The following is a 14,396-nucleotide window of genomic DNA, read 5'->3' as shown; positions in this document are numbered from 1 at the left end:
CTTGACCTTCGTAACACTGTACACAGAACACACCCATTTCTGGTGAAGCAGCACAGTTACTTGCAGAAGGAGCATGTTACCAATATAGAGATTTCCTACTGCATAATAAGCAACAGGAGAAATCACTCCCAGAAAGGGACATGGGGCAATATTAGCAGGAAAAGGGCATTTCAGTGAGCAATTGCATTCACCTTGCTGTCACTTGGACTACTAAGGATGAATTATATTGCCACCAAATTTCTATATGAAAATCACTTCCATGTGCCAATATACATCACTGAGAGCAAGATTACACAAATATGGAAAATCTTCACACACTAGGACCTACAGGGATATGACTTTAATGTAGACAGATGAATGAATTGGAATAAAGGTGCCAGAGCATACAAAGTTACCCAGTGCATTCCTCAGAGGGTTGAAATAAATGTCTCCCAGATATATTATGACAGAGGTGTGAAGTCTCAGATGCCCGGGGGGGGGGGTGTTGATGCAACCCTCCAGGCTTCTCCATCCAGCCTTCAGGAGCCAGGCTGGAATGTTCCTTAACTATGATAATACTTGTTTGCCTTGATGGAGTTGGGATATACAGTATTTGTGTGTGTGCAGAAACTTCTAGCTTTTGTGTGACTGGACGTAACTTACTATGCAAAAAGCAAAGAGTTACATCCTACCTACTTTTCCCTCTGGCAAATGTCAGTGCTCCCTATCAAAGGTTTCCCACGCAAGATTGCATTCCCTGAGCTGAGAAAGGTTCCTCACTTCTGTATAAGGTTTTTAATATTAGACATACTTGGAGTCTACATGTTAAAATCAAACGATCTAAGTTAATATCAATCATTTCAATGGGTCTACCATGAGTATAACTTAGAATACTGTATGCTGCATCTCTTAAGATAGAATAAAAAATGTCATCATAGTACCGTAGACTTGGAAGGGACTCTGACAATCATCTAGTCCAACCCCTGCAATGAAGGAATAGCAGCTAAAGAATCCCTGAAAGATGCCCATTAAGCTCTGCTTAAAATCAAAACTTAAAAGCTATACTTATTCTCATTCATTGCTGTAACATATACAAATCAAAATTATTCACTCAAAAAAATTGATTCATTCTATTAAAACAAATAAGATAGAAAGTCAAGTAATGAGGTCAACGCAGAATTCTAATCCTCACTGAGAGACAGGTACAACAAGGTAATCCACAACAGAAGTTGAGATGAGACACCATTCGTGGTCATTAATTAGAGCAAATCCACATCCTTTATTAAAATAACATTAACCCTAAGGTTTTCTGTTTGGGTGAATATTTTGTAAGTCTGCACAGGGTTGCTGCTATGTCAGTACTTGTGCCAGTGCAAATACCTGGCATCCTGTGGCTTGTACTTTGGACTATCACCCTCCTGTAAGGGTTCCACTTGTCCCACATCTGTTATGACTTAGGAAACTTTCACATTCCAACATATTGTCAGGAAAACACACAAATGAAATAAACTCCCTATTTTTCCCTCCAAGTGATGACAAGCTTAATTGATGCTTTGAGTTAAAACTGTTTCCACAATGAAAACAATTAGATATTGGTAACATGCATTTTCTGTGACTTTAATTATTTGTGCTGCCTCACCAGAAATGAATTCAAACTGGTTTTGGATTATTTATCGACCAGCCCTAGATATCATGGTCAATGATATTGAAAGTCAAAGAGAAATTGAAGAGAATCAGCAGGGTCACACTCACACTATTTCTCTCCTAACACAGGTCATCAAGCAGGGTGATCACAGTATATAGTTTTACTGTCCTGAGGTGGTGGGCCAACATAAAATTGACAACTTGCAACACTGCATTCAGTGAGCCTGAGCATATCCAATTTTTGCTTTGCACAGCAGACCTTAGGAAGAGGTTATAAAACACTAAAAAAAGCATAGATTATTTAGAAACAAATTCCATTCCACCCAATGGCACACTGCACAGTAATGTGTTCAGAATGGAAAAGCCAGATTCAAGATTATTGCTCTCCTAGTCTGTCATGGTCACTGCGAATGAGGATGCAGAGGAGAAAATGACACAACAGTGAATATAGCACAAACTTTTCAGATGATTTGTGTTTTGTGTAAAAAAATATAGCAGGTTACGGAAAATGTTAAGTTTATTTCCTCTGTTTTTATTTCCTCTGCTTTAAGCAGTAAATCATTTCTACTTTGCAAGAAGAGTTAACTCACAAACCATAAAGAACACTACAGACCTAAATACTTTCAGAAAATTAATACTTTGAACACTAATTTCCAAAAGGCAAAATAAGATCTATTTTGCCGAAGCAAAAACACGTGTGACCATGTTAGCAGAAATAATATAAGCAAAGAGACAGGAGACCATATCAGTAAAGCACACAGGGAAAATGTGTGACTGATATGAATGAAACTGATAATATCGAACCATGTAAGACCTGTATCATTAAAAAGAGGCTAAGGAGCAGTGTTAGAAACTGAGATGTGAAAGCTAGGAGCCATATGGCACCTTAAATCTAGATTATGGGTGCAACAACAAAATGTCAAGGCACACTTTTTATAACAAGAATACAAAGCTGAAAATAAGTGAACTGCACCTAAAATCTTATGTTCATTTTTCACATGGTCTAGTCCTTCCCCTGCCCACCCCACTAATATTCTTAAGAAGTCTCTTCTCCAGTCTTCAGAGAGTAGCTAGAAGTGGGGAGGCAGTAAAAAGTCCTTTCCTTCCACTATGCAGTTTTAATCTGAAATCTTAGGTGCAGTACTGTGCCCAGAGCTCAGAAACTGCTCATGCTAAGGAACTTCCCTGTTGCAAAATGCGACTAGAACAATGGGAGTTTCGAACACTGCTAAGGAGTAAATCCTACACAAATCCGGAGTGGAGTCCCTAAAACGGTTGGATGGTGCCAGTGTTCAAAATTAGCCTGGCTATTGACCACATGTGACCAAGCGAAGATGCCTGGGGGTCAGGTGTCTATATAATAAGCCCATCAAAAGTAGTAGCCTGCCCTGCTGAAGACCATTAATCTACGGTAGGTTGGCTGTACTGAATTTTCTGCATTTGCCTTCATGTACAGTCATACCTCATGTTACGTTTGCTTCAGGTTGAGCATTTTCAGTTTGCGTCCTGCAGCGACCTAGAAGTACCAGAAAGGGTTACTTCTGGGTTTCGCCACTTGCACACGCGCAAAATGCTGTCATGCACATGTGCAGAAGTGGCGAATCGCAACCTGCACACACGCAGACACGGGTTGCGTTCCTTTCAGGTTGTGAATGGGACTCCGGAACGGATCCCGTTTGCAACCAGAGGTACCACTGTAATTCCTTCTAGCCCATGGCTACCAGGCTGGTTTCTATCCCAACCCAACCCTTCTGAATGCAAGGTTAAACTTGACAGTCTCAAGTTTTCAAGTAAATGGTAGAGTGCAGCCTGCTCATATACTTTTAAGAACAGAAGTCTGGGTTTATCCTATGAATACTAAACACAACAAGGCTGCCTATGTGGATGTTACTATCATGGGGATTTACTGTGCCATAGGCAGTCACTTAAGAGGAAAAACTTCGCTCTTTCACCTCCTCACATGAGCAAAATTTGGCTAAGCAATAGTGCCACTGCACCATAAATGTGCCAGTAGTACATCCATGGTAGACTTCCAACTTTCTCTTAAAAACAACTTGCACAACTGTGATTCCATGCACTAGTAACGGACCACAGATTATACAGCTAAGCAAGAAGGAATTAAACGTATGCAAATCAGCAGCCAATAATTTCTAGGGTAACTCTTTTCCTACTATATCAATAACATAAATGTTATCACATGCTCATTGGAAAGTTTGGCTGCTGCTTGAGTTAAAAAAACTAAGATGGATCCTACAGCCAAATCATGTATATTTTAAAGCCAGTATGTTCTGCTTCTTGTGACACAGGCAACCTAATAAAAGATTTTCCTTGCATTCATAAGAATTCATTCATGTGCTGAACCTACAAGAAGCCCTTTCAATAAATGTCAGCAATATCACATTGCTCTGATTTCCCAACAACAGATGGGAAAAACTATCCATCATGGCATGTGGGAGGGCAAGTACAAAACTTCACAAGATGAAAGAGATGCACATTTACCAGCACAGATGCTTTCCCTATGAACACACAAATGAAGATAGATATACTAATGATATGGTTTTCTATCACAGCCCAATTTTTTTAAAGTTGCCTATCTAAACAAATACAACATCACTTCCTAGACAGTGTACAGTGGTACCTCGGGTTAAGTACTTAATTCGTTCCAGAGGTCCGTACTTAACCTGAAACTGTTCTTAACCTGAAGCACCACTTTAGCTAATGGGGCCTCCTGCTGCTGCCGCGTCACCGGAGCACTATTTCTGTTCTCGTCCTAAAGCAAAGTTCTTAACCTGAAGCACTATTTCTGAGTTAGCGGAGTCTGTAACCTGAAGCATATGTAACCTGAAGCGTATGTAACCTGAGGTACCACTGTATTTGTGGTCAGGCACTCGCTTGTCAAATGACAGATACAATGATTATAATAGTTACAGATTGCACAAAGCTTATGAGAATTCCAAAATTTTACTAATGCTTCTTCCTACCCCCAGAACTAGCAAACCCTACCCAAAAAACTAAACAGCTCCTTTAAATGAGAACTAGAACAGCATGAGTTAATATCTGGAAGTTTAATGTGGAACTACTGCTCACAAGATTAAACAGGACAAGCATTAACAACTAATATTATTATCTGGATTAACTACAAGCCATGAACATTCCAATCTAATCCATTTGATAAACAAAGCCAAATCTGTCTGCACTTCAGTGTACTACTCTCTGAAAAGTTTTATAATCTTATCCTCTACTACAACAGTGGTTTCCAAACTGTCGTCTTTCAGGGATTCTTTTCCACGCTGGCTTATCTGCCAAGGAACCCCTGAATGATTATTCTGTGAAACAACTATGTTGCAAAAGATTTGGGATATGATCAGATTCCAGTACACACATTCACTTTATGCAGGACACTGGCCAGACAAGTTGAGACTCACCACTACTCCTCATGAACCAAGTGTGTGACCTAAACATACCCAATACAGTACTTATCTCACTGAAGAACTCCAATAGATTTACATAAGTTTGAAAATCTTAAACCAACAATATCTATACAGTGGGTTGTAGCCATTACTAATCCTATTCAGAGTACACCCATTAAAATTGTACTGGGCATGACTACGTTAGGTCCATTAATTTCAACGGATGTACTCTATGTAGAACTTAGCTCAAGAGAAAATGTGAACAAATGCACAGTTATTTTATTGTATTGTTTATGTTTGCACGTTGTTGGAAAAATTAAATAAAAACATTTCTTTTTTAAAAACTTAATTAGGTTAAGTGGGGTGGTTATTATTCCATGTTATTTTGAAAAATCAATGAAATATATTTAAAAGATACTCCATTGGGTACCTTAGTTTAACTTACAAGCTACTTAAAGGCAGATTCTCCTATGTGAATCTGCCCATCCCCTAAGGTCAAATGATATAACTTTATTGTGCATTCAACTGATAGCAATGCATGAAGGGGTCTCATATGTTACAGCAGAACTCACTGCCTCAATAACTTAAAGATTAAGATAATCTATTTTTCCACTGAAGACTTATCACTTTCAGCACGGGTTAACTCTGTCATTGATTAAGTTTACTATTATTTACTGAACAGTTTCTTAAGCTTTGTCTTATGTTTTTTGCACCTATGTTACTTATTTTATTGTTTTAATAATGTAGTTTAATGTTTTAATTCTGTTGGATTTTGTAAGTAATATTGAGCACCTCTCTAAGGAGAAGAGAAGTGGGATAAAATGTTTAATAGATGTGATGTCAATCAAAGTGCATATAACAAATTGCTGTAAGGAAATCTGCTTATTCTGTGTTTTACAAACACAGAATAAAATTTGGAAGAAATGTTTTTGATAATACTGAAAGTACTGCATCCATTCACAAACAGGAAGATTATCTGTGTATAGTTGCATATGCTCTTCACTGAACTATAGCCTTTTTAGATTACTGCTTGTTGAATGTTGCTGTGGTGTCTTAGAAGTAATGAAATTCCAGCAGGGCAAATCAAAATGGCAAAATTCAATGCCACATTCAATGTCACATTCATTTATTGCAAGTAAGACTGAAGATCACTTCACCCTGTTATACAGAGCAGCAAACACAAAACATCAAGCGACACAGCAGCAAAAACATAGTATCAAACAATACTTGAATACAAGGGGTTTAAAACTGTGAACGAGTAAATTACCTTGCTGATGGTTCAAAAACTACAGGAGTCATTTTCCATTACACAATAAGCCACAATTACAGTTCATGAGAGAATTTATCTGACAACTACCTTCCATAACTAAGCCTTTGAAAATGCACTTGCAGTTTGCGGGACTTTTCAAATGAGATAAATTCACATGGGACTATAAACAATGATCATCCGCATAACTACAGTATATATTTTGGCTTATATCTAACAAGAGTCCTACAGCCATGCTGGTATGTTTTTATCGCATAAAAGAGTTTAAACTTCATAGCTGAGCACTTTTTAAGTAAGACGTTTCCACAACCAAGTATGTTGTTTTGAATTATTGGATTATCCATGACAAATAGGCACATATGATTTAAAGTTTGACATCATAAGGGATAAAGTTGTCCTCAGCAATGCCAGGTGGCCTACTGGGCACTACCACTCAGATTAGATAGTAAACTTCTATCCTCCAATATCACTAAGCGCTCCTCAAGCTGTTCATACAGAAAACCTAACTATTTACAACCCACCACAATAGTCATTCCTGGGTGCATAACTCCATCAGCTCAACAGAGATTTGGTAGAAAGCATGCTGTGCGAAGTTTGGCTACATACAATCCTCCGGACTGAGAAAATGATTAAGCTGATATTGAAGCGTAAAGCAGTAGGCACGTCACCAAGAACTGACGTGACAGCCCAGCCCTTTTTGCACATTGCAAAAAGTGTCTATTTTCAGCCATTCAAAATTTAGTGTACATTATAATAATTTATTTGAAGTCTTCAAGTATCTTCATACATCAGTTTCAACCCCAAAAATCTACTATCAGTCACCTCAGACTGCTTTATAGTCAGATCAGCCAAAGTATGAATGTAGAAAATCTAGTGCCTTAGCAAGAAAACCAACACTTCATTACCCCGTTTGTTTACTCAATGAAGCAATAAAACACAGCATCGTATAACTAATAGATTGAGTTAAAGATTCAGTTACAAGAAGCCACATATAGCTTGCCTTTGTACAGTCCAGGTCTCTTTGAGATTGATAAAATGAGTAAGTCTGCAACAAATAAATATGAAATTTAAGGCCCAATATATTTTGACTGTTTACAAAAGGCAAATGAACTGCTTCAATGCATTCAGCAGCTGGAATTCTCTTATTAACACAGGATTACATCATTAAACAAAACTCTGACAGCTGGTACAACTGATAAAGCTGCCAGTGGACTCAAGATAAAGTGGATATTGCTAAAACCCTGAATACTAGATTCCTAGGAGAGAAATTGTATCTGAAAAACCTTTTCTCCACACACCTTTATTTTACAACTTGATACTGCAATACTTCATCACAGTACGTATACATTTGTAATATACAGCCTTTACCACCAGCTTATACAGAAAATTTGAAGTGCAAAATAGATCAGAAAGACTACAGATACATTAAGTTACAGTCTGAGACCTCACACATGTAATCCTTATTACAGCATTCTGTAATATTAATTTTACTGCCATCCATGTTTACTATTTCCAGAACAGCAACTGTGTTAAGTCTATTGCAGCAAAAACAACAAAGATTCCTGTGGTGTCTTAAGGACCTCATACTGCAATACAGTGGATGCTCGGGTTGCAAACATGATCCGTGCGGGATGCACGTTCGTAACCCGCAGCGTTTGCAACCCACAGCGGTGCATCTTCGCATGTGCAGGTTGCGATTTGGCGTATGACTGTATAAGCTTTTGTGGGCCAATACCCACTTCACCATATGCTATGTATCCATATGCTGCTTGCTACATGGATGTAGTTAAAACTGCTGCATCAAATTTTGAATGAACATTTACCGTATTTTTTGCACCATAACACTCACTTTTTTCCTCCTAGAAAGTAAGGGGAAATGTCTGTGTGTGTTATGGAGGGAATGCCTACGGGTGGCGGGGGGGATCTGCTGCAGTCGTGAGCAGAGGTTCCATGGTTCCCCTTCCTTCCCTCCTCCGTGGCTCACTTTGAAACAGCAAAGCGGGAGAAGAGCCGCTGAGTGGGGAGGAGAGAGGGACAGAGAGCCTGCTTCTTTAAAGGAGCAAAGCGGGAGAGTGTAAGCGGCTCCTGTATGGTTGGTTCTTTAAAGCAAGCAGGCTCTCTGTCCCTCTCTCCTCCGCACTCAGCTCGCTACATAGCAGCAAAGTTTTTCAGCTCGCTAAGCCAGGGATGAGTGGGGAGGAGGAAGAAAAGCAGAGCCTGCTTGCTTTAAAGGAGCAAAGTGGGAGAGGAGCCTTCTCCCCTTATACCCCTCTTCTTCATTATTAGCAGCATCTTTCTCCACCCACCCCACGCGTGCTCCTTGTCCCTTGAGTGCTTTTCCTTCCCTCCCCACTTAAAACGTGGTTACAAAGCACGGATCCACATGGATCCTCAGGATTTTTGCACTGGGTCACCCCAAATTCACCATCAGATCACATAGCATGTCCATGGCTACATCTTGCACCAAAAAAATCACGCACCCACTGTTGCCTGAGGCCGCAGTGGTGCAAAAACGTGGTTACAAAGCATGGATCCACATGGATCCTCAGGATTTTTGCATTGGGCTACTCCAAACTCACTGTCAGATCACATGTCTGTCGCCACAGAATGAACCACAAAAATCATACATCCACTGTTTCGTTTAGAATATTTTTGTTCTTGTTTTCCTCCTCTAAAAACTATGTGCGTGTTATGGTTGGGTGCGTGTTATAGAGCAAAAAATACGGCACTTGAAGCTTTTTAAAAATGTGATTTGGGTATGTGCAGTCACAACTGGCCACATCGGCAGGCAGGGGCAGGTAGCTGTCACGTAGTTAAGTCTGGTGAGCTCTCTTAGCCACTTTAAAGGCAGTCCTGTGACTTACTTTCAGGTCTATGGGACACACTGGCAGGGTAAGGAGGCCAAGGCCAAGCTGCAGCATTCAGCCCTAGTTGTGAAGGCCAGGAGGAGATGAAGCAGTAAGGCCTCCTTACTTATCTCAAAGGGTGCAGATTAAGCAAAGTGGGTAGACAAAATGCTACCTCTTGCCTTAGGCAGGGTTGGCTCACCCAGTTTATATGCTGTTAATATCCCACTCTCTTTGTTTCCTTCTGCAGACCTTTGGTGTTAAATGAATGAAATGTGACACAGTTCAACGAATATTTGTATCTTGCCTCCTTATTTCCCTGTATGGTCAAAATTTGTAGCTCCAAGTTACTACAATTTCAAAGTTGGGGTAAATATCGCAGTCTCATCTAAGAAAGACCTACCCATCCTATTTCCCGTGGTTGGAAAAAAAAACCCCACAGGAAATAAACACATTACCCATCAAATATTGCAGCCAGTTCAAATAAAAAAATATCCCAAAGATTTCCCATAACCTTTATTTTAAATGTGAGAGGTAAAAATCATTGGGTGTCCATGAATAGTTTAGCTTTATATCACTTTGAAATTTCGAACTACTTCTGCTACCTACATATTATTATTTGATGTTCACAGGAGCAAATGCAAAAAAATTATTCTGAACTGTATTTGGGAAGACGTGTATGAATGCGATCAAAACAAAACAAAAATGAGGAAGATTGAGTGCTCACATCTAACAGTATGTATTGTTTTTAAGGCAGCTACAACATTCTCTGTAAGCAGGAAACACATGTGAACAGCATCTGCTAGCAACAACTGACTGCTCGGACTCCATCTCAATGTTGCAAGCCATCCCCCTCTACCTGAGCTGCTTTGTTTCTCTCCCCTCCCCCTCCTTCCAACGCTTATACAACTGCGGAAGAAGGTCCTCTCTATCCCCCCCACCCCGTTCAGACTCCAACCTGTCACTGCCATATCCTCCTGCCCACCATCATCCTCCTCCTTTCCTGTCATTACGACGACAAAAAAATACCAAAAAAACAGAAGGTTAAAAAATGAGAGGAGGGAAATAAGAGGGAAGAGCGATTTTAATTTAGCGCATCTATATTTCTCTCTCTCCGCCCACCCTGCAAGCAAATCTCCAGGAGGAGGAGAGCAGGACACTAAATGGATGCCATCCCCCCGATGCTAACCCGCCATCTCTCCTTTTAATTCCTTCATCTCCCCGCCCCTCACAACCCTTCCCCACCAACAATCCAAGGCGATCTTCTTATGGAGTCACACAGCCTACCCATCCCATAATTCTCCCCATCCCCTGGCAGGGATGATGCGAGGCACACACACAAGCGCGCGCCCGAGCACACAAGCGCGCGCGCGCGCACACACAACACACACGCATACGGTTTTCAAGAGGCGCCGCTAGCGCTAAACGTGGTTTTTCTTCAGCGCCAGGCAGGGATCCAGCCGAGAGAGAGAGAGAGAGAGACCACCCCCTTTCCTTCCCTTCCCTGCGCCACATCCCGATGCCCCCCGCTTGGCGCAACGCAGGAGGCTCCCGCTGCGCCTCAGAGCCGCGCGCCGCTACTACCCTTTTCCCCACCATGAGGCTCGCCTGAGGCAAAGGACGGCACCTTAAAATGCGACCCAATTCCCGGGGGCCATAGAGCTCTCTCCCCCCTGAGCCTTCCCCCCCCCCACCGCTGCTGCTGCTGCCGCCGCCGCCGCTCGCCACCCCGCGCATTCCCCTCAGCGCTCGCCAACCGTCTCCCTCCACACAAACAAGATACACGCGTCCCTCTCTGAGGTGAAAGCGGAAAAAAAAAACAACGGCCGGGAGGCGCGCGCGCGCTGTGGAATCTCTCCCGACCCCCACTCCGCTGTTCTCCCCTTACCCCGCCGCTTATGGTCGCCTCACTTGCCTGCCTTCTTCCCCAGCGGCTGATGCTGGGCGCTGATAGTGGTTGCCGAAGGCGCCCAACGAAGGAGGAGAAAAGGAGGCGGGGGGAAAGAGGGGCCCCAGGTCTCTCTCTCTCTCTCTCTCCTACAACCACCTCCCGCTCCCCCGCCCCATAACATAGTAGTAAGTTTCTATTGGCCGGGAGGGGAAGGCGGAGCCGCTTTGCTGCTCAGCCATTGGGGGAAGGGAGGGGAGAAGAGAGAGAGTGTGTGCGTGTGGTTATTAAAAGGGGGGGGGGAGAGAAATGGGGGCAGCAAGCTCGCCTGTCTGCCTGCCCGCGCGGCACGCGAAGGGGAGGAGGGTTTATTTGAGGAGGGGGGGGGGAGTAGTGGAAACGGAAGGTATAAAAGCGCGCGCACCAGATGGAGCGAGGTGGGGGGCGGGAGAGAGAGGTTGCGCGCGCACAAAACTGAGGGGTGCTTCTGTTGAGGCGGCTCGCCACCAAAAAGTGGGGGGGGGGGGGAGAACCCGAATGAGACCAACGGCCATCTGGGTCAGTGTGAAGGGATGGTGCGCGCGCGCGCCCGCCGCCTCCTCTCCGTCCACCTCCCCACATAAAGAGGAGGGGGGATGCGCGCGCGCTAAGAAATATTTCTTTCTTTAAAGGATTTTGGCCATACGCACAACAACCCCTCCTCTTACCAAGGGGTTCGCAGGTTTCATAAACAAAACGGCATCACACCGAAAATGTAATACGTTTTAGGAACCATAATACACAAAGGGGGGTGTACACACAGTACCACCCCCATTTGGATCAAAGCTGGCTGGAGAGAGGGGATAGAGCATATGATAAGGAGGAGTATATGGTCGCCTGTACGCCTTTTCCCAAACCAGCAGGAGCAAGCACTGGTCAATGGGAGCATGTCCGCACAACCTTAGAGCACCGCTGCTGGAACAGGGCAAGGAGCCCATCTGGTCCAGCATCCAGTTGCCAAGAGCCAGCAACCGGATGCCTCCAAGGGAGCAGCACACCTTCCCCATTGTTTGTGCCTGGCACCTGGTGTTCGCAGGAATAGCAGCTGTAGAAGAAGGAAAGGACAGAGGACGAAGGAAGAGTTTGTAGAGTGGGGGCCTTTCCCCATCCTCTGGACCACCCGCCACCCTGGGGGAGAGGGGGACTCAACAAACCTGCTGCACTTGGAACTGGGTGCAAAGTGTTGCTGAATTGGACACAGCTGTGGGCAGGAAGTACCATCCGCCTTGGGCCTGTCCATATAAAGCAAGTCTAGCTTGAGACTAGGGTAATGTCCGCTGTTTCCAGGAACGCTTCTCAGTATGAGACTTTTGTGGGTGAGCTGAGAGTTTGCTGGGACCCTGAGTGAGGCTGAGGGGGGAAAGTGTGTCCAAAGGGAAATGAATTTATATTGATTTATATATATTAGTAATTTTTGTATTAATGTAACATTTGTAATCATATTTTTAATTTTTTTATTTAAGGTGTCTCAGTTTTTTTGTACACAAATCAGAGATATTTTTAATCTATTAAGCGGTATAGAAATTAAATAATCAATTGGTTTGCCTGCAGGCCCCAACTGATAAAAACTAGCATTATTCCTACACACAAACACACAAAAACTCCCATGCTACTTATTTTGATTCGCTATAATAACTTCATACGGAAAGCAAAAGCACCAGTAGTATCCCTTATTCTTTTTAAATCGTGTGCATAATCGGTAACATGTTTTGCAACATGTATCTTGCTTCTTAGTCTTTATTTTGCTGGAACACAGGTGGCTGGTACCCATAGGTCTGGTAGAGCAGTCTACCAGAGATAGAGCCAATGACAGCGACAGGCTAGAGGAGGGCTAGTTTGCCACTTCCCTGACCATCACTGGAGCTGTTTTTACACCCCTCCTGAATCCTGCACAACTTCTCACCCTTACCTTCAAAACCCTACATGGCTTTGCTCTTATGATCTGACCAATTCTTTCCTGTTCTCCAGCACCCCCAGCCTGCGAAAGGTTTCCTTCCCCCTGAAACAATCCTGCCTTTTCTTCCATTATCATCATCATCAACAACAACATATTAATTGCCTTCTACACAATCAAGACAATGAAATCAGATAAAAACCCATACATTTAAAACAAAACTAAAACAATACAAAACAAACACTCATGGCAAAGACCCATTTATCCAGTTGGGAATGCCAGTCGGAACAAAAGTGTCTTAAATTGTTTCTGGAAAGTGCAGATAGAGGGGCCTGTCATTTCTCGATAGGAACAGGGGCAAGACATAGAGTTTCTGCAGAGCTGGTGTTTGAGATCTTTGGAACTTGCAGGATAATCCTCCCCACAGACCCCAGGGATCCACCGGACATAAAAAGAGCAAGGCAGTCTCTCATGTAACTTGGTCCTGAATTATCCAGGGCATTAATATGTTAGTTACCAACACAGTGAACTTGGCCTGGTAGCAGATTGGCAATCAGTGCAAATCCTGATAGCAAGGTGTTATATGTGGGTGATATTTTGCCTCCACAAGCAACCTAGCCACCACGTTCTGCACCAGCCACAGCCTCCAGAGATAACCCCCAAAGGTAGCACACTGCAGTTATCTAATCATGCCATTACCAATGGTCAAGCTTCCCCAAGCCAGGAACTTGATCCTTATACATGGACCTGTTCCCCATTGTGTGATCACCACTCTTACTTCCCCCAAATTCCTCTGCCAAATTCACCTTTTTCCAGGAAGCCTTTTGATCAATGCATTAACCTCTTGTGACTAAACTAAAGTACTTATAATCACAACAATCACGCATCTGCCCTGTTTACCCTTACCTCCATTTTTCTCCCTTTATCCTTTCCCTGTGTCTATTTTTAGACGTGTTTACTTATTTTTAGTATTTTTACCCTGCTCCTTGGCTGAAGAAGGCTCCCAATCATTAAAATAAGATAGTCTCTGCCCTCAGGCACACAATCTAAAAGGCACTACACAAAAGAAAGAGGCTGGGACATGGATGGGGGAAGCAAACTCAGGAACCAGATTGTAAACCCTTTGGGTAGAAACCTGTCAAACATGTACATTGTAAAAGCACCAGATGCATAGACTGCATTATATAAATTATAACGCTAATTTGTGAGAACTAAAGGCAGGGTCAAACTTTCTTTTTCCAGATCAACTCCTACCCCCAAACACGGAGAAGGCCACAGCTGCCAGAGATTGAGATAAAGGATGCTTCATCCCTAAAGTGTTTGTGACTGGCAGGGATTATGACTACTTACGCATCAATGAAGAATACACAGATTTGCATAAACTTTGCATGTGCTAATTTGTATGCATAGGAGAAAATTTGGAAGTACA

The 14,396-nt window shown here is 42.7% G+C and overlaps 1 protein-coding gene across 50 annotated transcripts in view; it reads right to left on the bottom strand.

Moving 5' to 3' along the window:
• Nucleotides 1-14,396, bottom strand: part of EPB41 (erythrocyte membrane protein band 4.1) — a 137,323-nt gene that overhangs the window by 82,790 nt on the left and 40,137 nt on the right. For 22 of the 50 annotated variants that reach the window (XM_083750624.1, XM_083750672.1, XM_083750627.1 and 19 more), the window contains exon 1: nt 11,058-11,233. The exons of 20 other annotated variants lie outside the window; for them this stretch is intronic. In XM_083750624.1, coding sequence (XP_083606750.1) covers nt 11,058-11,218 — 161 coding nt within the window. In that variant the 5' untranslated portion in view covers nt 11,219-11,233. Of the gene's footprint in view, nt 1-11,057; nt 11,383-14,396 lie in introns of those variants that run through there. 8 more of the 50 variants (XM_083750634.1, XM_083750636.1, XM_083750650.1 and 5 more) reach the window with 3 other exon arrangements.

The sequence above is a fragment of the Podarcis gaigeae genome, assembly GCF_964106915.1.
Source record: "Podarcis gaigeae genome assembly, chromosome: 8".
In the NCBI taxonomy this organism is placed as follows: Eukaryota; Metazoa; Chordata; class Lepidosauria; order Squamata; family Lacertidae; genus Podarcis; species Podarcis gaigeae.
Note: the sequence above shows the minus strand (reverse complement) of the source record. Positions and strands in the feature narration are given on the sequence as shown.